The 27107-nt window shown below is 40.9% G+C and overlaps 1 protein-coding gene across 4 annotated transcripts in view; it reads right to left on the bottom strand.

The window, feature by feature from the left end:
• The window catches only part of SFI1 (SFI1 centrin binding protein), a 104231-nt gene that overhangs the window by 27364 nt on the left and 49760 nt on the right, over positions 1–27107 (bottom strand). For 2 of the 4 annotated variants that reach the window (XR_005214028.1, XM_037817145.1), the window contains exons 9-15: positions 24840–24996; positions 23326–23487; positions 20537–20607; positions 19416–19508; positions 18032–18129; positions 16445–16511; positions 13083–13213 (exon numbers count right to left, since the gene is read on the bottom strand). Coding sequence is in view for 3 of the 4 variants with exons in the window: in XM_037817145.1 (XP_037673073.1) it covers positions 13083–13213; positions 16445–16511; positions 18032–18129; positions 19416–19508; positions 20537–20607; positions 23326–23487; positions 24840–24996 (779 nt within the window). In the remaining variant the exon portion in view is untranslated. The remainder of the gene's footprint in view (positions 1–13082; positions 13214–16444; positions 16512–18031; positions 18130–19415; positions 19509–20536; positions 20608–23325; positions 23488–24839; positions 24997–27107) is intronic. The other 2 variants (XM_037817146.1, XM_037817147.1) reach the window with 1 other exon arrangement.

Raw genomic sequence — 27107 nt, 5'->3', positions numbered from 1 at the left:
AAGACCTTGTATTAGGCGGCCACTTCCTAGACTTTACAACCAAAGCACAAGCAACAAAAGAAAAAATAAATAAATGGGGACTCCTCAAGCTTAGAAGTTTCTGTACCTCAAAGGAATTTCTCAAAAAGGTAAAGAGGCAGCCAACTCAATGGGAAAAAATTTTTGGAAACCATGTATCTGACAAAAGACTGATATCTTGCATATATAAAGAAATCCTACAACTCAATGACGACAGTACAGACAGCCCAATTATAAAATGGGCAAAAGATATGAAAAGACAGTTCTCTGAAGAGGAAATACAAATGGCCAAGAAACACATGAAAAAATGTTCAGCTTCACTAGCTATTAGAGAGATGCAAATTAAGACCACAATGAGATACCATCTAACACCGATTAGAGTGGCTGCCATTAAACAAACAGGAAACTACAAATGCTGGAGAGGATGTGGAGAAGTTGAACTCTTATTCATTGTTGGTGGGACTGTATAATGGTTCAGCCACTCTGGAAGTCAGTCTGGCAGTTCCTTAGAAAACTAGATATAGAGTTACCATTTGATCCAGTGAAAACTAGATATAGAGTTAGCATTCGATCCAGTGATTGCACTTCTCGGTATGTACCCGGAAGATCGGAAAGCAGTGACACGAACAGATATCTGCACGCCAATGTTCATAGCAGCATTATTCACAATTGCCAAGAGATGGAAACAACCCAAATGTCCTTCAACAGATGAGTGGATAAATAAAATGTGGTATATACACACGATGGAATACTACACGGCAGTAAGAAGGAACGATCTCGTGAAACATATGACAACATGGATGAACCTTGAAGACATAATGCTGAGTGAAATAAGCCAGGCACTAAAAGAGAAATATTATATGCTACCACTAATGTGAACTTTGAAAAATGTAAAACAAATGGTTTATAATGTAGAATGTAGGGGAACTAGCGATAGAGAGCAATTAAGGAAGGGGGAACAATAATCCAAGAACAGATAAGCTATTTAACGTTCTGGGGATGCCCAGGAATGACTATGGTCTGTTAATTCCTGATGGATATAGTAGGAACAAGTTCACAGAAATGTTGTTGTATCAGGTAACTTTCTTGGGGTAAAGTAGGAACAGGTTGGAAGTAAAGCAGTTATCTTAGGTTAGTTGTCTTTTTCTTACTCCCTTGTTATGGTCTCTTTGAAATGTTCTTTTATTGTATTTTTTTTTTCATACAGTTGATTTAAAAAAGAAAAAAAAGGGGGAAAAAAAAAAAGGGAAAAAAATATGTAGTGCCCCCTTGAGGAGCCTGTGGAGAATGCAGGGGTATTGGCCTACCCCACCTCAATGGTTGCTAACATGACCACAGACATAGGGGACTGGTGGTTTGATGGGTTGAGCCCTCTACCACAGGTTTTACCCTTGGGAAGACGGTTGCTGCAAAGGAGAGGCTAGGCCTCCCTATATTTGTCCCTAAGAGCCTCCTCCTGAATGCCTCTTTGTTGCTCAGATGTGGCCCTCTCTCTCTAGGTAAGCCAACTTGAAAGGTGAAATCACTGCCCTCCCCCCTACGTGGGATCAGACACCCAGGGGAGTGAATCTCCCTGGCAACGTGGAATATGACTCCCGGGGAGGAATGTAGACCTGGCATCGTGGGACGGAGAACATCTGCTTGACCAAAAGGGGGATGTGAAAGGAAATGAAATAAGCTTCAGTGGCAGAGAGATTACAAAAGGAGCCGAGAGGTCACTCTGGTGGGCACTCTTATGCACACTTTAGACAACCCTTTTCAGGTTCTAAAGAATTGGGGTAGCTGGTGGTGGATCCCTGAAACTATCAAATTACAACCCAGAACCCATGAATCTCGAAGACAATTGTATAAAAATGTAGCTTATGAGGGGTGACAATGGGATTAGGAAAGCCATAAGGACCACACTCCACTTTGTCTAGTTTATGGATGGATGAGTAGAAAAATAGGGGAAGGAAACAAACAAACAGACAAAGGTACCCAGTGTTCTTTTTTACTTTAATTGTTCTTTTTCATTTTAATTATTATTCTTGTTATTTTTGTGTGTGTGCTAATGAAGGTGTCATAGATTGATTTAGGTGATGAAGGTACAACTATGTAATAGTACTGTGAACAATCGAATGTACGATTTGTTTTGTATGACTGCGTGGTATGTGAATATATCTCAATAAAATGAAGATAAAAAAAAAAAGTCATAAGAGTATACTATCAACTGTACACCAACAAACAAGATAATTTAGAGGAAATGGATAACTTCCTGGAAACACATGAATAGCCTAGACTGACATGAGACAAAATATAAGACCTCAACAAACCAATCACAATTAAAGACATCTGATCAGTCATCAAAAGCTTCTTACAAATAGAAGCCCAGGACCAGATGGCTTCACAGGGGAATTTTGCCAAACTTTCTGAAAAGAACTGACACCATTCCTGCTCAAATTCTTCAAAAAAATTGAAGAAAATGGTGTGCTATGTAACTCATTTTATGAAGCCAACATCACTATAATACCAAAACCAGATAAAGATGTTACAAGAAAGGAAAACTACAGGCCAAACTCCCTAATGCATATAGATGCAAAAATTGTCAACAAAATACATGCAAATCAAATCCAAAGACATTAAAAAAATCACATGCCGTGACCAAGTGGGGTCCATCCCAGGCATGCAAGGTTGGTTCAACATAAGAATATCAATCAATGTAATAAAACACATTAACAAATCAAAAGGGAAAACTCAAATGATAATCTCAATGGATACAGAAAAAGCATTCAATAAAATTCAGCGATCTTTTTTAATAAAAACACATCAAAGGGTAAGAATTAAAGGAAACTTCCTCAATATGATACAGGGCATACATGAAAAACCCACAGCCAGTATGATACTCAAGATTAGAGACTGAAAGTCATCCCCCTAAGATCGCGAACGAGACAAGGATGCCTGCTGTCACCACTATTATTCAACATTTTGCTAGAAGTTCTAGCCAGAGCAATCTGGCATGACAAATAAATAAAAGGTATTCAAATTGAAAAGGAAGAAGTAAAACTGTCATTATTTGCAGATGATAGGAACATATATTTGGAAAACCTGAGAAATCAATAACACAGCTACTTGAGCTAATAAACAAACTCAGCAAAATGGCAGGATACAAGATTAATGCGCAGAAGTCATAATGTTTCTATACACTAGAAATGACATAACTGATTAGACACTCAAGAAAAAAATTCCATTCACAGTAGCAATTTAAAAAAATGAAGTACCTAGGAGTAAACTTAACTAAGGATGTAAAAGACCTCTTCACAGAAAATTATAAAACTTTACTAAGGGAAATAAAAGGGGACCTAAAGAGATGGAAAGATATTCTGTGTTCATGGATAGGAAGGCTAAAATGTCATTAAGATGTCAATCCTACCTGTTCTAGTTTGCTAACGCTGCCAGAATGCAAAACACCAGAGATGGATTGGCTTTTATAAAAGGGGGTTTATTTGGTTACACAGTTACAGTCTTAGGGCCATAAAGTGTCCAAGGTAACACATCAGCAATCGGGTACCTTCACTGAAGGATGGCCAATGGCATCTGGAACACCTCTGTTAGCTGGGAAGGCACGTGGCTGGTGTCTGCTCCAAGTTCTGGTTTCCAAAAGGGCTTTCTCCCAGGACGTTCCTCTCTAGGCTGCAGTTCCTATTCAAAATGTCACTCTCAGTTGCTCTTGGGGTGTTTGTCCTCTCTTAGCTTCTCCAGAGCCAGAGTCTGCTTTCAAGAGCTGTCTTCAAACTGTCTCTCATCTGTAGCTACTCTCTCAGCTTCCATGCATTCTTCAAAGTGTCCCTCTTGGCTGTAACTCCTCTTCAAAATGTCAATCTCAGTTGCACTGAGTTCCTTCTGTTTGTCTGCTCATTTATATGGCTCCAGTGATTTAATTTAGACCCACCCTGAATGGGTGCGGTAACACCTCCATGGAAATTATCCAATCAGTCACCACCCACAGTTGGGTGGGTCACATCTCCATGGAAACACTCAAAGAATTACAATCTAATTAACACTGATATGCCTGCCCACAGAAGATGACATCATAGATAATGGCATTTTGGGGGACATAATACATTCAAACCGGCACACTACCCAAACTGATCTAGATTCAATGCAATTCCAATCAAAATTCCAACAACCTACTTTGTAGACTTGGAAAAGCTAGTTATCAAATTTATTTGGAAGGTAAAGAGGCCTTGAATTGCTAAATACATTCTAAAAAAGAAAAATGAAGTGGGAGGATTTATACTTCCTGGCTTTGAAGCCTACTGTAAAGCCACAGTAATCAAAACAGCATGGTATTGGCACAAAGATAGACATATTGATCAATGGAATTGAATCGAGAATTTGGAAATAGACCCCCACATCTACAGTCGACTGATCTTTTATAAGGCCCCCAAATTCACTGAACTAGGTCAGAATTGTCTCTTCAACCAATGAGGCTGGGAGAACTGGATATCTATATCCAAAAGAATGAAAGAGGATCCCTACCTCACACATAAAAATTAACTACCCTACCTCACACATAAAAATTAACTCAAAATGGATCAAAGACTTCAATATAATAGACAGTACTGTAAATCCTAGAAGAGAATGTAGGGAAACATCTTCAAGACCTAGTAATAGGAGGTCACTTCTTAGACCTTACACCCAAGGCACAAGCAATGAAAGAAAAAAATAGATAAATGGGAACTCCTCAAAATCAAAAGCTTCTGCACCTCAAAGGACACTGTCAAAAAGGTGAAGAGGCAGCCAACTCAACAGGAGGAAATATTTGGAAATCGTGTATCTGAAAAGAAACTGCTATCTTGCATATATAAAGAAATCCTACAACTCAATACAGTAGTACAAACAGCCCAATTATAAAATGGGCAAAAGATATGAAAAGATATTTCTCCAAAGAGGAAATATAAATGGCTAAAAGACACATGAAAAAATGTTCATATTCAGTAGCTATTAGGGAGATGCAAATCAAGACCATGAATGAGATATCATCTCACACCAATAAGAATTGCTGCCATTAAACAAACTGGAAACTACAAATGCTGGAGAGGTTGTGGAGAAATTGGAACTTTTATTCATTGCTGGTGGGACTGCATAATGGTACAGCCACTCTGGAAGACAGTTTGGCTGTTCTTCAGAAAACTAGATATTGAGTTACCCCAGAATCCAGCAATTTCATTTCTCGGTATATACCCAGAAGATCTGAGAGTAGTGATATGAACAGACATTTGCACACCATTGTTCACAGTGGCATTGTTCATGATTGCCAAGACATGGAAACAATCCAAGTGTCCTTCAAAAGATGAGTGGATAAACAAAATGTGGTATATACATACAATGGAATACTATGCGGCAGTAAGAAGGAATGAGGTCTTGAAACATATGACAACATGAATGAAGACATAATGCTGAGTAAAAGAAGCCAGACACAAAAAGAAGAGATACTGTATGTTACCACTAATGTGAACTCTGTGAACAATGTAAAATAAGTGTCTTAAAATGTAGAATATAGGGGACCTAGAGATAAACAGAAGCTAATGAAGGGGGAATGATAATCTAATATGTACAGACAGGATAATGGGGGTGAACTTAATGGTATGGGAAGGTACAGGGGTGATTAAGGTTCGTTAATGGGATTATAAATATCAGTGCTGCATTGAAGATAAACATGTTTGAAAGTGGTTGTTTAAGGCATATAACCCACAGAGTAGCACTATAAACATAAATGTTAGCATGACATAAGGTATGACACTGGTACAAAGAGTTAACAGAGTGCTATATGGAAAAATTACCCATTACATATTATAGACTATATTTAATATGAGTATCTTACCAGCACTACACTAATACTAGGGATGAATAATTAGTGGTTGATAAGAGCTCTGGGATGTTTTATGTTATGATAATTGTTTAAAATAAAGAGTGATAATGATTGTACAACTAAGGGAAGATAATGTGAGAAACTGACCACTTATCTTGGGACAGAATGTATGTTATGTGAAATTAGGAACCCCCTACTTAATAAATCAGGCCTTCGATCTTAAAGCTTGCCCTTGTAAACTTGGGGCTGTAAATGGGAGGCTAAGCCCTCCTATAATTATGCCTAAGAGGCACCTCCAGAGAACGTCTTTTGTTGCTCAGATGTGGCCTTTCTCTCTCTAAGCTCAACTAAGCAAATAAATTTATTAACCTCCCCCCACTCCATGTGGGACATGACTCCCAGGGGAGTGAGTCTCCCTGGTGACGTGGGATATGATTCCCAGGAATGAGCTGGCCCTGGCAGCGAGGGATTGAAAATGCCTACTTGACCAAAAGAGTTCAAAGAAAGGTAACAAAATAAGGTTACAGTGGCTAAGAGACCTCAAACAGAGTCGAGAGGCTATCCTGGAAGTTTCTCTTAGGCAAGCTCGAGCTAGATACCCCAAATAGCCACAGTATACCATGCCCTTACCAACAGTAGTCCCGAAATAACTAGATCCCTATCTGAGATTCTATAAAAGAGTCACTCAGTAAGTTTCATCTCTCAGAAACTTAAATCCACCAGAGTGTTCCAATGCCAGACAAGTCCTAAAACCCAGAGGCAACAGCCTCTTTATGAACAACAATCAGATCAACCCCCTTCCCCATAATGTCAACACCCCATTGCAATATGAACAAATCAGGGTAGTCACTGCCTAGACACCCCTGAAGATCAAGAAAGTGATTAAACGAGAGGAAGGGGTAGCAACAGACAAGATAGGATTAAAAAAGGATTATGAATACTGAAACTTTACATAAATATATATATATAAACACACACATATATATGTATTTTTAGACCCTAGGGTATTAGAACAGCTAGTAGGAAATAACTAAAATGGTGGTACTGTAACCTATAACATTCTTTGAAATTTGTTCTATAGCTATTTGCTGAATTGTGCTTTGAAAGTTTTCACCTTTCTGTATATATCCTATATTTCACAGTAAGGAAAGAACTGAAACTGTGGAACTGTAACCCACAACATTTTTTGAAATTACCTATATAACTGCTAGTAGAGCTGTACTTTGAAAGTTAACAGCTTTCTGTATATAAGTTATATTTTACATAATGGAAATAACTGAAATTATGGAACAGTAACCCATAACATTCTTTGAAATTTTCTCTTTCACTACTTGTTAAATTGTACTTTGAAAGTTATCACTATTATATATATTATATATGTTGAAGTTCACAATAAAAAAATGCATAAAAACTAATGAAGCAAACAAAAATATAAAAGAGCTGAAATCAATGAAATAAAAATAGAGAAAATGAGCAAAGCCAAAAGTTGATTTAAAAAAAAAGATAAATGGAACTGATAAATCCCTAGCAAGACTGATCAAGAAAAAAGAGAGAATACATAAATTACTACAAGAGGGAAACAGTGATTATCATTAAAGATTCTATGGACATTAAAAGGGTAACGACAATATCATGCTAATATATTGAACAACTTAGGTGAAATGGAGGATTCCTTGAAGGACAGAGCTTGCCAAAACTGACCCCAAAAGAAAGAGACACCTTGAACAGTTCTCTATCGATTTACAAAATTAAATCTATAGTCAAAAACTTTCCCATAAAGAGAAGTCTAGGCCCAGATGATTTCACTAATACATTTCACCAAACATTTAAGGAATAAATAATGTCAATCTTTCAGAGTCTTTCAGGAAATAAGGCAAAAACATTACAAGATCAATATCCCTCATGAAAGTAAATGCAAAAATCCTTTAACAAAATATTAGCAGATCAAATAAGTAATATGCAAAAAGGATAAGTGTAAAAGTGGGGTTAATCTCAGGGAGACAGGGTTGTTTTAATATTTGAAAATCAAGAAAAATCATATGATCTTCTCAACAGATGTAGAAAAAGCATTTGGCAAAATTCAGCCCCCATTCATATTAAAAACTTTCAATAAACTAAGAATAGAAGGGAATATTCTCAGTCTAATAAAGGATGCCCATGAAAAGCCTTCAGCTTTTTTTCCCACTCAATGGAGAACTACTGAATGCTTTTGCTTTCCCCCCTAAGATTGGGGAAAAGGCAAGTATGTTCCCTCTCACCACTTCTGTTCAACTCTGTATTGGAGATCTTCACCAGCGCAATAAGGAGGAAAAATAGATTGGAAAGGATAAAGTTTAAAAAGACATGATTGTTTATGTAGAAAACCCAATGTGATCTACAAAAAACAGAGAAACTACGAGAACTTATAAGTGAATCTAGTAAGGTCACTGGATACAGATATCAATTGTATTTCTAAATTCTAGGAGCAAATGATTGGAAATAAATGTGAAATACAATTCCATTCACAATAATATAAAAAAACAAACAAAATATCTAGGAATAAATTCAACAAAATACATATACAACCTTTATACTAAACAATGCTGAGAAAAATTAAAGAACACTTAAATAAATGGAAAGACATAACGTGTTCATTTATTATAGTCTTGATACTGTTAAAATACCCATTCTCCCTGAATTGATCTATGTAGATACAGTGCAATCTCAAACAAAATCCCAGCATAACTTTTCACAGAAAATGACAACTTGATTCTAAAATTTTCCCTGGGAATATGCATAGGCCTAAGATAGCAAAACAATCTTGAAAAAGAATAAAGTTGAAGGACTGATTTCAAGACTTACTACAAAGATATAGTAATCAAGATAGCATGGTATTGGCAAAGGATAAACTAATAGAAAATGGAATAGAAGAGAAAGTCCAAAAAAAGATGTAAACTTAAATGGTCAACTGATATTCACGCAATTCAATGGGGGAATGAAAAGTTTTTCAACAAATGGGGCTGGAAAAACCTGATAAACATATGGAAAACAATTAACCTGGACCCCTACACCATATGCAGAAAATAATTTAAGATGACCATAGACCTAGATGTAAATGCCAAAACTATAACACTTCCAGAGAATAGGTAGGAAAATATCTTTTGAGATCTTGAAGTAGAGAAACATTTCCTAGAGAGGACCCCCAAATCACTAACCATAAAAGAAAAAAAAAAAGATAATTTGGACTATAAATTGGATTGTACTTCTGCTCACCAAAAATACTGTTAATTATACAAAACCAACTACAATTGCTCTCACTAAAGAAACTACTGTTAAGAAAATGAAAAGGCAAGCTATAGATTGGAAGAAAATATTTTCAATATGCATCTCTGGCCAAGAACTTGTATCTAGAACACGAAAAGAACTCCTACAAGTTAATGATTGTAAAAAAGACACACAACACTATTTTAAAAAAACTGGGGAAAAGACTTGAACAGACTTGTTACAAAAGATACACGAATGATCAATAAGCACATGGTAAAGGCTGAAAGAGTCAAAACCTGTCCTTGACTGCAAGAATGAAAGTTAGCACTGACGGCCGAGAAAGACTCCCCCTGCCGTGAGTTGGTTCGGACACAGATGGAGCCAGGGGCAAGGTTAACAGAAAACATTCTTTCTCCCAAGGCCACCCACAGTTGTGAAATGCCATCAGGACCTCCCTCTGCATGATTACTGTGTCCTTTGCCAAAGATGCCCCACACACGCCTCTACTCTCATTTTTATTTGGATACCCGCGACAGCACTGCACCCCACTTATCCCCATCTCCGTTTCTCCTGATCCCGCCTCTGAAACAGCAATAAACCCAAAACTGATGCCCACTTCTCTTAGACTTGGCACACAACCCTTCAGTGCGAACCCGACCTTACAAAAGACCTTCCCTCTGGAACTGCAGCATTCCATGGTTCTTGGGAATTCCCTCCAACGCTGCAGTATATTTGATTTTGTCAAACTATAAGCTTTTGTTCCTGGGCTGATTGGGCTTTAACATGGTGCTCACAGGAAAGTGCAAATTAAGGCCACAAAGAGACAGCACTTGACAGGCACTAGCATGGCTAAAATTAAAGACTGGCTATACTGATGCTGTTGGTGAGGGAGTGGAATGAATTGGAATTCTCATATTTGCCAGTGGGAGAGTAAAATGATAAACCACCTTTAAGACATATACTTGCTCTATCTACCCATGAGAAATGAAAAAGATATGTCTATGAAAACAAATGTTCAGAGCAGATTTTTCATTATGGCCTCAAACAGGAAACAACTCATAGATGAAAACAGATCAACATATTGTCTTACATTCACACAATAGAATACTACTCGGCAGTTAAAACACTGAACTATGGATACATGCGACACAGTGGATGAATATCAAAAACACTATGCTGAACTTTACAAGAAGCCGGACACACTAGAGTACATACTGTATGACTCTATTATATGAAGTTCAAAAGCATGCAAAACTAATCAAGGTGACAGAAATTAGAACAGTGGCTACCTAGGGGGTAGGGATTATCTGGAAGAGGCAAGAGAGAACTTTCTGATGGGAATTTTCCATATCTTGACTGGGATACTGATTATCCAGGAATATAATTTGAAAATTCATCAAACTGGTTACTTAACATCTCTACCTTTCACTGTATGTAAATTTTATCTCAAGAAAAAAAATAGGCAAACCAGTTTTGTCTCTTTCTCAGTATAATATTTCACTGGAGGATTAATCAACCATCATTTTTAACCATAACTCATGAGATTCCACACTAAGCTATACCTATATTCCTGAGACACATAAAAAAATTACCCTAAGAGTTATGGGAAGACAGGAAAAGAGATGTATTTATTTGGAATTTGAACCAGAGACTGTCATCTGTTATAATAAAATAAAACAAAACAAAACAAAATAGAATACACTTTCAAGATTTACTAAACTCTAAACTAAACCTATAAATAGTTATTTACCACGAGAATCACAAATCAAATCAATTTCTGGGGAAGGACATAGTTAATATTTATGCTGGACACAAATGGATTATCTCATTTAGTTTTCATGGCAACCTTGTGAGATAAGGACTATTAGAGTTTCATCTGCATTTTACATCCAAGGAAACTAAGGCTCAGAGAGATGAACTGACTTGCCCAGGGTCACAGAGCTGGCAAGTGGCAATGTGAGGGTCTGAACTCAGGTCAGTCTGGCTTCTGAGCCAGGTTCTCAAACACCCTGCTCTCTTGTTAGCCAGCAAGACTGGAACCGGAAAGACTTAAGCTTTCTAAAAAGCTCCAACCAAACCCAAACAGGATAAAATCTAGCTCAAGCCGTCACCATCTTTCCCGTGTGCTACTGAACAAGCCTCCTGGTTACTCTCTTCTCCAATCCACCCCCCCGGGCTTTTGACTCCAGAATGAGCATGCTAAAACACTCATTGTCCTTCTGCAAGTCCTTTTTAGAGGCTCTTCTTGGCTACTTTGAAGGTACCCCTCAATTTCTGGACCCTATGGCATGCCAAAATACAAAAAAGCAATAGAATTAAGTGTGACCTTAGATTTTTTGTAAGGGAGACAGAGGGATGTATATGTGTCTTTTTTAAAGTACTAAAGCCATTTTTTCAATGAATCTTCCACCAGACCTCAAATGCAGGAAGTAGGTAAAGGTGGAGCTGCTCAGTCTGTAGAAGGGAGCACAGGCAAGAGCTGTTCTTTGGTAGCCTCCATTCCCCATGGCTATCCCCTTAAAACATTTTGAAATCTGTGCTAAGAAGCAGTGGAGTTCTGGCTGACATTTGGAGTTCTCCAGATCAAGAACACTGCCATTTTCCCCACACAAGCCTCGTGCTTTCGCCGCTTGGTCTAAGTTGCCATACACTGTACTCGGGGTAATCTCCAGAACTGTCACTAGTTCACACGTCCCTCATCTCTCTATAGGATCAGGCCAACTGCCTTGGTCTGGCTCTTGGAAGCTTGCCCAGCCCCTGCAGCTCATAGGAAGTCTCCCCCAAATACTTCCATGTTTCCCAACTCTAGAAGCACTTGTGGCTGGCGTAATTAAGGATATGTGGATCTATTCTCTTGAATTGTTTGTCAATTGTTTTTTCTTTTTTTAAATTTTAAAAATTTACTGATTTTTCTCATTTTTTTAAAATTAGAGAAGTTATCAACTGAAAAATCATGCAGAGTACAGAGTCCCCATATATACTACCACCCCTACAAACATGCAGTTTTCCCTATTAACATTTTGCATTAAGTGATATCTTTGATACAGTTGATGAAACAATATTATTATAATTATATTATTAACTATAGTCCACTTCAATGGTTTCTTGTGTGCCAGTCTTTATCTCCCCCACAAACATTTAAAGTTTGTGCAAAGTCACGGAAAATAACATCTTCTTGATCTAGTAGAAGAAACCTGGTCTCTGGAATCAGAGCTCTGAATTTAAACCCTGGCTCTGCCACTGACTGGTGAGGTCCCCATGGGCAGGCCATTTACCTTCCTGAACCTGATTTCTCACCTGATAAATGGGTTCCTAACACAGAACTGCCTCGAGAATGAAGTGATTAGGACAGACATAATGTCATAAGGCCGTCTGAGCTTATATATCTGTTTCCTTGCCTTTCTCCCACTGCACAACACCTACCACCATGGGAGACACAGTGAGCCACAAAAAACGTCCTCATGGCATTCCACCAACGTGTAGTAAGGCCTGGCTAAGCATGAATTTGTATGAGGGAGCTAAAAAGATGTAGATTTGCCCCTTGCTCTTCCTAATTTTATCTCTATACCTTTAAGGTCTCAAAAAGCCAGGTCTAGTAGAACCAGAACCGAGGGTTTCAGGGACATCACACTCAAGGATGACTGCCAAGGTGATACAAGGTCCCAGGGTACTCAGATCCCGAAAGCTAGTGGGCGGCTTCAACGGCACACAAGGCAGCTGTAATGAGGGAAGGGGCACAAAGCCCAGGCTCTGTTTTGAAAGCACTTGCGGCAAATTTGGACAAACGTTTTCCCAGGGGACACACCGGCTGCCTCTTCCTGCTAGATGAAAGCAATGAGCCCATATTATCGAGAGGCCAGGAGGAACCAAGGCCCGGGGCACTAGGAGGCTAAAAGGCAAAGCCAATGGGCTGCGTGGTTGGCAGGGTGGGGCTTGCGACACTGGCATAGATGGGCACTGCTCAGCTTACCTGTGAAAGCGTGTTGCTCTTGCTTTAAGGACGCTCTCCTGCTGGTGCCACTGCCAGAGTCTTCTCCATGCCCGGAAGGCAACAGGCAGGGCTTGCTGCTGGAAATGACCATCTGCTCTGGCCTGCAGCACCTAAAGCGAGGCAGTGAATGAATCACTTTTATTTTTACTTCACATTGTAACAGCATGACCTTTTGGGGTCACGTCATACTCTTGAAGGAAGGTTGCTTCCTTTGTAATAAAATTGAGAAAAAAGATGAAAATCATTATTTTCAATCTTTGCCAAGCTGATAGGTAAAAATAAAATATGCATAGGTGAAAATTTCACTTCTTTAATTAAAAGTGGCAGTAAAACTCTTTTCAGATACTTATTTCATATATATAACTATCTGAATTTTTTTCCTATGACTTACATTGATAACCATTGCCTCTTTTACTATCTGAGTGTCAGTACTTAACTCTGTGATATACAAGGGCTTTCTGAACCTTATGAATTTATTAGTCCTTTGTCATGTTGCTTATAAATATTTTTCTCACCCTGTAATATGTCTTTTATTTTGTTTACAGAATTTGTCATATAGATTCTTTAAATTTTTATATAATTATAAAAGGCTACTATTTTGCTGACATGTGTAGGAAGACAGACAACTGATATAAGAATATATATATGATAAAAAACTTTGGGGGAAAAATGCCTATTTGTATGTGTGATAGTTTTTAAAACATGGCTGCAAATTCCTTGATACTCCTTCACTGAGAAGTGGTCTATGTCCCCCTCTCATTAAACCTGGGTGGGCTAGTGGCTGCTTTGACCAAAAGAGTGTGGTGAAAGTGAGGCTACGTGACTCCGAGGCTAGGTCAGAAAGGGTCATAACAGCTTCTGCTTGTTTGCTGAAACACCCACTTCTGGAGCTGCAATGTACGAAGTCTGACCCTGAGACCACCCTTGCAGAGGCTCCATGGAGGCATGCTGGTGAACCGTCCCCGCTGAGCCCAGCCTCCGAGTCAGCCCAACCCGGAACCCAGATGTGTGGGTGAAGACACTTTCAGATGAGCCCAGCTCTTTTCCATTCCAACCTTCCCGGCTGAGACCCAGAAATCATGGAACAGAGAGAAGCCATCCCCACAAAGTCCTGTCTCCATTTTTAACCCACGAGATCCACAGGTATAATAAAATGGTTGTTGGTTTACGCCACTAAATTTGGGGTGATTTCATACAAGAGATACCCACTGATAATTGGAACAGTGTGCAAATGTGTGTGTGTGTATGTGTGCATCTACTCCCACCCACACAGTGGGAAAAAGATAACAGGTTTACTCATTAAAATGTCACCTTAGGAGGCAAGGTTACAGATGGTTTTATTTTCACTTCTTTATGTTTTTCTACAGTTCCCAGATTTTCTATAATGTTTGTATACTGCTTTTCTTTTTACTTTTTTTTAATGGGCATTTACAAACATAAACAAAAGTAGAAAAAACAGTACAATGAATTCCCCTGAATCTATCATACAGCTTCAACAATTAGCAAATGTTGTATGATTTTTTTAATATATATTTTTACAAAATAAACCCATCATAAATAATATTTTTTATTTTTTTTTTAAATAGAAAGAACTGCTGTGCTCCTGGGACATCTAAACTGAAAGACAATAAGAGTGTTAGCTAAACAAACCCACTAAGCTGTCCTCCTGCTAGTTTTCAGAACTTCTGCTAAGCCCTTGAAAGCAGGCCAGGCTGGGGCAGCCTGAGAGATAAGAAAATTCACCCTGACTCTCTCTGTCCAATGCTGGACCCTCTGCTTTCTTTCCACCTCAATAAACACAACCTTTCAACCTAGGCACTCATGACCTTTATCTAAGGGGCTCCCCTCTATTCTACTGAGCCTGCATCAACTGAGCTTAAGAGAATGTGTGCAATGTCCTTTCAGAAACAGCCACATAATCCTGAAAGATGTCAAAGAACACAGTGACTCTAGGCCTTTTCTAAGTGGGGAAGGCAAATGTGACACAAAACACAAGCCAGGCCCTGGCTTAGTACCATCCAAACTCCAAGAATCAAGATGATGCTTGGAAAAAGCTCTGAAACAATCAATGGCATTTGGTTGTCTGTTCAGACGTTCGTTCATTTATTCATCCAAATATTGCCCAGAAGTTACTCTACGCCAAGCACTGTGCTGGGCTAAGGAGATGAAAGACAGGCTGTACCCTCCAGGAGCTCCCAGCCTGGCAGGAGAGGTGGGAAAGCAAACTATGTGAGGAATACTCTGATAACAAAGTATGCACCAGGGCTGGGGTGGGGAGGAGGTAACACCTGGGCCATAGGCAGTGGGGAAGGAATGAGAACTGCAGATACAATGAGAAGCAGGAGAGTGCAGAGCAGGAGCAGGCAGCCTGACTGGCAAGCGCACAGCCATGAAGAAACAGGGCAGGAAGAGGAAAGGCCTGACAGGGACCAGACAGGGACCAGCACCCATAGTGTTTGTTCACCTTGCTATCTGGAGTCTATCCCCAAATCATGGGGAGCCAGGAAAAATCTTTGGATTCATGTTGGACTCCAATAGCAGGTAGAGGTGGGGATGGGGGTGGGGAGGGTAGCACAAAAATGGCCGGAGAGGAGTTTGGTTTGCGTCTTTCTCTGTCTCACTGCCAGGGATGGCCCGAAAGCAGGGTGTGTAGCGCCACTTCCCAACGCAATGCCCCTGCAGTATCACCAACTCAACAGACTCCCACATCCCTGGATGTGGCCTCAAAGTGCTCCTCAGTTCAGCACTCCAGACAGTTGCCCCCAATCATTAGCTCACACTTATTTCACACCAGGGTGCTTAAAAGCCCTGTAAGTACAGGAGTTTGGTCTACCTTTATCACAGTTGAGCTCAGCAGTGTCTGATGAATAGCAGTTGCTCAATAAATATTTCTTATATGGACTTGAACCTTTCTCTGTCTTCATTAATTTATCATCCCCAGCCCCACCTCTTCCCACCCTGTGTGGGTTCCTATGTCCCACGTTATTTATCACTGGGATACAGCACTTACACGCTGGAACTTTTCCTGGATCTCTGGAAGACCCTGCTGGCTGCAAGTGAATTAACTAATATAATTTATGACTCAGAGGAGAAATGTAAACAGCTGATAAAGAGCTGTTTACTTTCAGGGAACACCTGTAGTTCTCAGCAGATAAAGGAACCTGGGAGTTATCTGGGAACCTGGGAGATATCGCTGTAAGGACTGGGGAAAATATCTTTGAACTTTAATAGCACCCCCTCTGCCAAGTCAGAAGCATACGCCTTTTCTAAGATTCTTTCCAAAGTAAATGGATCCAAGGATGTAAGGTAGCTGATCTACCAGCTATCAGTGCACTCCATACCTGCTTGTATTGCCTCTTCTGAATATACTGTAACCACGATTTGATACACTTGTGTAGCAATGTAATCCTGAAATTAAACACAGAACACCAACAAATTACTGCCCAAATACAACAACTTCATGTTTCAGGATTTTTAAAAAAAATGTGTTTTGTTTATAAGGCAGGTAAATACGGGTATAGTTACTTCATGAGAGATCACAGGAACCTTCAGGCCTTACTAGTTTCATTCGAGGAGGGAAATGAGACCCTGATGTCTAACATACAATTGGTCTACCCTTATCTGAGGCTGTGTTAGTATGCTGAAAAATTTTAACAACTTTCTTGCAAACCCACTTAGACCACCAAGCACCGTATCTCTGGAGTTTAGGAAATATTTATGAAATATCCCCAAACACTGAGCTTTCTGGTTTTATGGCCTAACTCTGGGGTGTACTTAGAATCATCTGGGCTTGTGACATTATGCTGCCTTTCACAAAGTGATATTGAGAATAAGCGCCTGGATTTAGAATAGAGATGTGCCTTGATAACTCAGGATTGAGCCAGTTAAATACTGATATTCTCACTGGCTCAGTAAAAATGCTCCCAAATTGGACGTATAACTACAAAATTAAGTTGATGACACTGTTCGAGGGAGGGAAATACCTGCTTTTATGTTATTGCTACGAAAGAGATAAGGGGCAACACTGTCTTTTAAAATAATAGGCTGTATTTTACTTTCACCTAGACCCCATACATATAAAAATATGTGGCTTAATGGTAAAAATAATAATAATAAATGTGGCTATCACTGGAATAAGAATAGTCTAGAAGAGAGACACTCTCTCAAGAAGTGAGGGCCATCATTACCGTCCTCTGGTAAGATGAGAACCGTGATTTCCCGCAAAGGGCCTGGAGATGGGCCACAGGAGAGTTACAGGGTGACTGCAACCCCTCTTCAGGGGTGATGGGAAATTCAAGGCTGTAAGTGCTCAAAAGGAAAGATGAGTAAGACTTCAAGTGATAAAAGCACATAGCAGAATATGATGGATCACATGACTGCACCAGGAGAGGAGGGGAGGGGATGTTAATTATTTCTGGCAACAAGAAACTGAGGAATAAGACTGAGAGGTCCTTGCTATCCATTCTGAATTTCCCCATGGACATGTAAGGCTCATATTTATTATAACTGGATAACTAACTTAAAAAAAATGAGCACGTGTCCTGCACCCTTTGAGGCTTAGACACAAATATCCACCTGGCCTGATCCTTCCCTTTACCACTGGCCATCGGACCACCAGGGCATAATTTCTCAGACGTGAACATCCCCGAAAACTCAAGGACTGAGGCAGTGAGCTGGCAGGCCCCCACTTCAAACAACCGTGGCCAAGAACCAGGGCAAACATCCCCATTCTACCTCCCCTCTGGTCAGTGGAAAGGAAAACACAAGCTCAGGAACCACCAGCACACAGCAGTGTCTCGGTCCCCGAAGGCCTTTCTGAATTGGCCGCAGTAAGCCTTGGAAGGGTGAGCGATCCCTCCTGGAAAGCCATGAGTCCGAGTCGCAAGGCGTCCAGGGAGAGTCAGAGGCTAAGGCCGGGAGTTCCCCACCTGTGGTGATCCCAGGCGGCATGCAGCAAGGGCAGCTGCTCTCTTTCCTCCCTCTGCTCAATCCGAGACTGCCAGAGGTTCCAGAACCTGCGCTGCAGCTGAAGCAGGACGGGGAAGAGGTGGACATTTACAAAGAGAAAAGGGAAAATGAGCTCTCTCAACCCATTACTTATAAATCCCTACTCCGTCAGACCAAAAGCTCCCCCAAAGCAGGAAGTGCCTCAACTGGAGCAGCCAACACACAACGGACTTATTGCAAAATGGTTACGGCTGAGCTGTACCGAGCTGGTCTGGGCCAACGTAAGAGGCATAAAGACGGATCCGCCAGTCTGTGGAAATCTGGAAGGGGAAGCTACTCCTAATTGGAGCCTCATAGAAGATGAAGCCATTTTAAAAAGTCATTTTAGAAATTAAAATTGATCTTATCATATTTTATCACCTATCAAGTAGTTTTGTCAAAAATGTTTAATTTCAATCAAATGAAGCCCTTAGGTCTAACTTCTAGTTTATGGGAACTACAGAGAATAAAGAAAAATTAAATGACATCCAGAGGAAACAATCAGGCAAAGAACAACTGTCCTGTCCTTTTCAAACAGTGTCACTAAAAAAAAAAAAGGTGGACAGGTGGGAAGGGACTTTTTCTGGATTAAGAAACGTCACAACGAAATGCAGTGAAAGAGGCTTGATTGACTCCTGGTTTGAAAAAAAAAGCTATCAACATATTTTGGTGACAACTGTGGAAATTTGAACATGGAATGGGTATCGGCTAATATTAGGGAATTACTAATTTTGTTAATTTTATCAGACATGATAATGTTACTGTGGCTAAATAAGAAAATGTCCTTATGTTATTTTCTATAACACTTATAGAGTGTAATTTACAATGACAAAAACAAAAAAAAGCCAACTGAACAGTTGAAGCAAATATAACAAATGTTAACTGCAGAATCTAGGTGTTTATTAGGCTATTCATTCTATTTTTTTGTATGTTTGAAAATTTTCATAATCGAAAAAAGAAAACCAAGGACCTCGTTCTCCTGCACCCAGAAACAAAATTCACCAGTACAGAGTGAATGTTTCTTGACCTCAGGTTAACCATGGAAGAAAAGACAATGTAAACACAACCAAGTCTTCCTATAACGTAAGAACTAATGCATATTTACATGTCCCTAGGTCAGGACTGAAACCTCTGACCTCTGATTCTAACTACCGATTTTGCTAGCAAACAGAAGGGAAAAAAAGTGGGATTAAACAAAGCAAAAGCAAGAGTTTCTCTCTCAGCAGGTATGGATTACCCAAGAAAATAAGCATTAGGGTTGGGGATTCTAAAGGTCTCTAGGCACAAAGGTTGGCTGTGCAAAGTCCTACAAAAGCTAACCCTCACCATGACCTCCTGTTGCCGGTGGGCGAGATTCCTTCTCATCTGCTGGAGGTGGGAACGAGTCACGTTGTCTTTTAGTGCTCCAAAGCACAAGTTCTATGACAAGAAGGCAGGACACAACCAATCACAATGACTGCAGTCAGTAAAGTCTGTAAAAGTAACTGCAGGCAAACTTGGGCAGGATCCCAAATCAGGTGGAGAGAAGTTCGCTCATGGCGTTTCAAGGCTGCTACTATTTCCCGGAGAGCTTCCCTGCTTTGTGACACAATCGGGAGCCCAATACAAGCCTGCCATCAGGAACTTAAAAAATAAGTGCTGAACCTGAAACACTCCCTCTCCTCTAACCAAGAGTGATCCCCATGCCCCAGGTAAGAATACTACAGTCAAAAGTTTAAAAAAAAAAAAAAAAAATCAGCTTTTGCCTCTCAAAAAGAGATGGACTTTTTGCCTATATGATGCATAAACAATTTGCTATGATGTTGGGTTTGTTTGTTTTTTTACCACGTGGGGGTCAACTTGTGCATTTACACAGTTATAAATGTAGTTTTGCTAGTATAGAATAGAATAGAAGAAATCCTCGAGGTGGGGGCAGGATATCCACCTTGGCAAGTAACACCTCATGTCATGACCTAAGCAAAGACCACTCCCTGCCTTGGGCTTCGGTTTTCTGAGACAGAAGGGAAGGGATTCAAGTGATTTAGGCTTTTTCATATTGTGCTCTGCAGAACCCCACAGGCTCCCAGAAGTATTAGAACTACCTCACATGGTGAGGGTTGGGGAGACTAGAATGAAGACTGACTCCCCAGGCCTGGCTTCGACCCCGGCATCTCGACTTTGACTTATTTCACACACTAGGCTTCCTACTGTTAAAAAGGGGATCCTCCATTTTAAAACAATTTCCGGGCTAGATCACCTGTAAGGCTCCTTTGTAACTTTACAACTCTAAGCCCCTGTGATCCAAAATGAAAACAGGGATCCCCACAATCAAGGAAAGGGATTGTGGCTGAAGGCAGCCACTCAACCGGATGTGTTTATGGGGACAAAGTGGGTCCTCACCCCCAGCCCCTCCACCCCCAGTGGATGCTTGGGCACAATCGCCTGGCAGGGGCTCGTGGTGCTCTTACCAGCAGGTGGTGTCTGCGGTGCTCGTCTGCCATCCTACGCTGAACAGCTTCTTCTGCACAGAGCAACAGATCTGCCAGGAAATTAAGGCCCCATAAAGAGCAACTCCTTAGGGACCCCTCCGAAGTGTCCTGGCAGGCCAGGATGGATGCTGTTCATCTCTGTCTCCTCTTGATGGCCCAGGGAAGTGGTGGGCCAAGGGGAACCATATGAGTGCCTTTATCAAACGCTGGCCTTCCCTTTCTCCCCACTGATGCCCACTCCAGAGGCAAAAAATAGGTGAGATAAACTGCCGCCCATTTCAGTAAAACATTTCAAAATCAATCTATCTCGGGCTGACCCCACTCCTTCTCCTTAGTTCTGTTTTGGTGTTACAGCCCAATCTGATGTTTGGGCTAAAAAGAAATTGAGAGTTATTTCTAAACCTTTTCTTCAACTACTCCCTCCCATCTACTTGCTCAGCCACCAAGCCCATGTGTTGTCCTAAGTTTCTCGTATCTCCATTCCCTCTGCTGTCCTGCTTCCAGCCTCCAACACCCTCCAGTTCATGTGACTTAGTTCAAGCCCTTGCCCATCACAGACTCTGGGAGGACAGCCTCATCACATCACTGGTTTCCCTGCACCAGCCTGCGCCTCCCTCCTCTAATCCAGAATTCTCTTTCAAAAGCACAAATCCGACGGCATCGCTTCTCTCCTTAAAGCCTCTAGAGGCTCCCATGGCCATCAGGATCAGCCTGCCTCCCTGACCACTGCACACAAGTCTCTGCAAGCTGGTCCCCATCAACTCCACCGCCATCCACACCCCCACAGCGTACCACAGATTTCTTTCATCATCCTTGAGTGCTTTTCCTCACTTCTGTGCCTGGACAAATGCCCTTTCTTCTATCTGAGATGCCCTTCCCTACTTCTCTGCTGGGTGCACTTATCACCCCACAAGACTTAAGTTCAGCCCACTCATCACCTCCTTGGCTGAATCTCCATCGAAGCTCTCACAGGGCTTGATATAAACTCATCACACCGTATTGTAGAGACTAATGTTAGTCTCTTGGTTTCCCCATATCCCAGAAGCTCAGTAGGAATTTGACACAAAGCAAGAGTTTGATAAACAAATGGATATGTGGATGAAAATCCAGGGCGGCCCAAATCCTTGTTCTTGGGCACATATTGTGACAGGGGGCAGTGATCAAGAATATACACAGTGGTGGACACAATAATTTTAATAGTCCCTAGATTGTAAGCTCTTACAGCAGTTAACTCTATCCCTGAATTGTAAGGCCTATCTCTAAACTTTGAGATGCTGATCCCCTACCGTATGTTGTCAAAAACATTGGGACTGGCGGTTTGATGTGCTGAGCCCTCGAGCATGGGACTTGCCCTTATGAAGCTCATTACCACAAAGGAGAGTCTAAAGTTGTATGTAATGGTGCCTAAGAGTCTCCCCCTGAGTACCTCTTTGTTGCTCAGATGTGGCCCTCTCTCTCTCTAACTGAGCCATCTCGACAGGTGAACTCGCTGCCCTCCCCCCTACGTGGGATCCAACTCCCAGGGGTGTAAATCTCCCTGGCAACACAGAGTATGACTTCCGGGAATGAATGTGGACCCAGCATCGTGGGACTAAGAGTATCTTCTTGACCAAAAGGGGGATGCAAAATGAGACGAAATGGTTTTAGTGGCTGAGAGATTCCAAATGGAGTCGAGAGGTCACTCTGGTGGACATTCTTATGCACTATATAGATAACATCTCTTAGGCTTTAATGTATTGGAATAGCTTTAAGTAAATAGCTAAAACTACCAAACTCCAACCTAGCAGTCTGGACTCGTGAAGACAATTATATAATAATGTAGATTACAAGGGGTGACAGTGTGATTGTGAGGACCTTGTGGATCACACCCCCTTTATCTAGTGTATGGATGAGTGGAGGAATGGGGATAAAAACTAAAGGACAAACGGGATGGGATGGGGGGATGATTTGGGTGTTTTTTTTCACTTTTATTTTTTATTCTTGTTCTGGTTCTTTCTGATGTAAGGAAAATGTTCAGAGATAGATTGTGGTGACGAACGCATAACTATGTTATCATACTGTGGACAGTGGATTGTATATCATGGATAATTGTATGGTGTGTGAATGTATTTCAATAAAACTGAATTTAATAAAAAAAAAAAAAAAGAATATACACAGTGGAGGCAAAGGCCTAGGTTTTTTTTCTGCACACGACTTGCTGAGACAATAGATTTGTAAATCACTTAGCGCTCCCCCCCCACCCCCCGAATATGTGTCTCCTCATCTGTAAAATGGAGCTTGTGACACCCACTCCACAGGGTTGCTATGAAGACGAAGGAGATAACACATAATGTCTGCAGACAGTAAAAGCCCAATAAATGAAAGCTATTGGCACAGTGACAGTGCCAAGAAACAGCAGCCGCAGCTACTTCAAACCCCAAGTGGGTAGAAAAAAGCAACGAAACAGTAACGCAAAACTGAAAACAATGGGATTACATCTGAGGGTGAAGGAAAGGGAAAGCAATCAGGGGTGCTTACCATGTTCCATTTCTTAGGCTGGGGGTGGGTACCTAGGTGTCCATTTTACTATTATTCTTTAAAAACTGTGAATGTATATTATACATGCTCCTGTGTATGCATATTCCCCAAAAAACACAAATCAAAATAAATAAATAAATAAATAAGCACACAGAGATTCAGGACTGCCTTCCCACATGTTGCGTGACTCCTGCTTTCCCTGCTGTCCTGGCTGTGGGGGAGGGGAAGGGCTGGGTGGCTGAAAAGGATACAGTGTTTCCAGTGAGTGAAGGCCCGCCGCAGTGCCACCCTCCTGGCCAGCATCTCCACCCGTGTGAGCTGGGCGTACAGGCTCTCCCTCCGCTCCAGGGCCCACTGCCAATCACAGAAGTGTGTCTGCAGCACGGTGACACGGTAGAATCGCTCAGCCAACTCTGAACGGAGAAAATCACTTAAGGGCCACCCTCCCAAGATTGGGCGGTAGGCTACAAACATCTTTAAGACAAGCTGAACCCAATATTGGCAGACAGCAGGAATTCAAGGCTGCTCTCACCAAGAATCCTAAAGTAAAAGCTTTTAAAAATACTGGATGGTCATTAAGAACCCCTTAGCCACATCTCCTCTCTCCAATGAAAGGGGGAAAGGTCTCAGTTTTTAGGCAAGGGGATGCTATAACATCTGCTATGTCAAGAGCTGAGGCTTCTATTTAGCTTCTGAAGACTGTTACTTTCATGGAGGACTTTGTTTTTACTTTTGCCTCCAGATAGGACTCAGAGGGTGAGTCAACGACATACAACTCAGCCAACATGTTGGCAAAGCTTTCAGCTAAGTTGATCTTGGCTGCCAGCTTCATCTTCCTTTTAATTCTTCTAATCAGCTAATGGTCTGGAGGGAGTCAGCCCCAGAATTAGAATAATGTAATAGGAACACCCTTTAGTCTGTAGCTCATCATACTTAAAAGCTCAATGCCTTCACCTTCCAAGTTGGTTCCCTGTCACAATCTTCAAAGGGACACATTCAAACTCTCCCAAGAAGCAGTGTTGGCAGCCCATGAGATTTCTGCAGTGAGGTTTGGGTGAAAGTGGAGAGCCTGGCCCAGCATCTAGCACCAAGCTTGACCCACTTCTGTGGAGGCTCAATAAACCTAAGCACAGACAGGGTACCAGGGATCACATCCCTGCGTGTCATTACTTCTGAACCCTAACTGGGAAACTAAATCATAAGAACAGCACCCAAAAAACCTGACATCATAAATCACATATATTTGCATAATGGAAGCAATCCAAATATCTATCAATGGGAGAATGGCTAAGTAAATTAAGGTAAGAAATCCCACAAAATATGAACAATCATTGAAAAACATTTATGTGATGATACTTTGAGTCATTGATTGTATACTTTGGATAGACTACATGGTGTGTGAATATATCTCAATAAAATTGCATTAAAACAAAACCCACAACATTTATGAAGAATACTTAAAGACAGGAAAGTGTTGATTAGCTGTGTGAACAAAACCAAGATACAAAATTGAAGGTATCATATTAATCATAGTAACTAAAACACATGCAGCTTAATTAGAACACTTCTGGATAAATTTCATGCATAGAATAAAATGCCAGAAGGAAACAAATGTGAACAAAGGATGGCACTTTCTCCTCAAGCTTCTTCTTCCAAAATCTGTAGTGTAATGTAGTTGCTTCTTTTTAGTAAAGCATCATTGATAGCAGGAGAGTGAAAACAGCGACCAGTTCCTCTGTCTAAGAGCCCGGCACTCCCTGCTCACCTTTCTGCTGTCTCTTTCTGCTGCAGAGTTGCAGATACTCAAGCCAGGCCTTCAGGGATCTCCTCTTTTGCCAGTGCTGATGGTGTTTCACAGCAGAGACCATTTTCTGCCTGTCCCTCTGGACATTCAGGAGCTGTTCCCGCCACCGTGACCAAGCCTGAAAATCCGAGAAATGACAACAATCAAACAAGAGGCAGGAAAACGGGTGGAAGTACAGGGGAGGGAAAAGAGAAACAGAGATACTTCTTGGAAAGGCTAAAATCACAAACAGGGATGGCAATCCCCAAGCAGAAACATAAACTAGGGAAGTTTAGCGTGAAAGAAAGCATTAAGTAGGGCATTCTGTGTCCAGAAGGTAATTTTTTTTCTGGATTGAAAAAAAAGAAGAAGAAGAAAATCAATGAACAGGCAATAAGCAGGGAGGATCTGATTTGGGAGAGATGAAGGTCTGCTGTTTCTCCCAAATGGGAGGGAGACTACGGAAAGAGCAGTGTACCTCTAGGGAAAGGACTCAGGGAGGTATGCCTGGGGAAGCTGAGGGTCTACAAAAGGATTCCCTGAAGATCACCCGTAAACACCTGCCCCTGGGGAAGTCTCTTCAGGTACCTCCAGGGGTATGCATACCCCAGTTTGAAGATGGCTGTCTTAGACGACTAAGACAAACCTAGAATACCATTCCACTTTCTTTCCTCTTAGTTGATTACCATCCTTCCTATCTCACTGAGAAAATACAAGCAAAAAAAGAGAACTTCTTCAAGCTCCCAGGGTGGCTCTGAATAAACTTCCCATGCTCTCATTGAAAGCCCCCTCCCCCATCATGCCTAAGCCCACCTCCTCAAGTTTATCACTGTAACAATTTTCTCCCTCTTCTGCATCATCAGTTTTCACTCTATACTCGATTTTTTACATTAGCATTCAAATGAGCTATTATTTGTACCATACTTAAAAAAAAAAAAAAATCCCTTCAGGGACATCACAACCAAAAGCAATGGGTGACTTCTGAACGGATCCTGGACAAGACACTAAAATAGAAATAAAGGATATTCTTGGTATATTTGGGGATGTTTGAATATGAACTGTCTATTAGATATTATCATATCAATATTAAATTTCATGGGTATGATAATAATATTGTGGCTATGTCAGAGAATGTCCTTATTCTTAGGAGATACAAGTTCAAGTATTTAGACTGAAATTTATGTGTGCTGCAACTTTAAAGCAGTTCTGAAAAAAATGAGAGATATTTATATACTTAGAGGGAAAGAACATGTAGCAAGATGTTAAAAATTGGTTAACGTGAAGTGTTAACCACCTTTTCTGTAGGTTTAGTATTTGTCAAAAATAAGACATTGAGGGAAAATTATTATTGTCACAAAAATACTTCCTGAAAGGATAAGACTAGTGGTTCTCAAACAATCAAACCATTACCCCTCTTGAGACCACGCTTTGCCATCCAGCTAACATGCTAGTTCTTTCCTTTCCTTTACAATTTCCAAAAAAGAGCCATTCTTCTAATCTCTCTTCTCCCAGACTTTCTTGAACCCATTCTGATCAGGTTTCCTGAAGCTGCTCTTATCAAGCTCATCAGTAAGGTCCATGTTGCTAAATCCAAAGGTCAATCCTCAGTCCTCACGTTCCTTGATCTAACAGAAGCAGCAGATAGAGCCGACTGCTTCTCTAGGATTCCAGGATACTTTACTTCCGGTCCCTCCCAGGTTCCCTTGCTGAGTCCTTTCTCCTTGCCTTGCAGGGCTGAGTCCTGAGTCCCCTGTACCCCACCTCTTTGTGCTTTCATCTCATCTCATGGCTTTAAACACCATTTAGGAGCTGAGGACCCCCAAATTTACATTTCCAGCCGAGACAGCAGCTCAAGGCTCCACACACATATCCAACTGCCTCCTTGATGTCCCTCATGTGTATGCAAAAGCCTGATAAATAAAGTAATTTTTTTAAAAAGCCTACCAAGCTGAAGATGTTCAGAATGGAGCTCCTCCTACTCCTTCCCAACAAACCTGCTCCTTCCTTGGTCTTCCCCATTTCAGGAAATAGCAATTCCTTTGTTCCAGTTGCTTAAGCCAAAAATCTATGAGTCAACTTGGACTTTTTCTCTCGAACTTGTCATCTAACCATCCTGGAAGCAAGTACTGTTGGCTATATCTTCAAAACATACCCAGAATCCAACTACCATCTTGTTATCACCCTTGTCCAAAATCTCAACAGAAATTTTGTAATAGCTTTTTTTAAAAAAATTCAGTTTTATTGAGATAT

Source organism: Choloepus didactylus, chromosome 23 (genome assembly GCF_015220235.1).
Source record: "Choloepus didactylus isolate mChoDid1 chromosome 23, mChoDid1.pri, whole genome shotgun sequence".
NCBI lineage: Eukaryota > Metazoa > Chordata > Mammalia > Pilosa > Megalonychidae > Choloepus > Choloepus didactylus.
The sequence above is the reverse complement of the archived record's forward strand: the minus strand, read 5'-3'. Positions and strand labels throughout refer to the sequence as shown.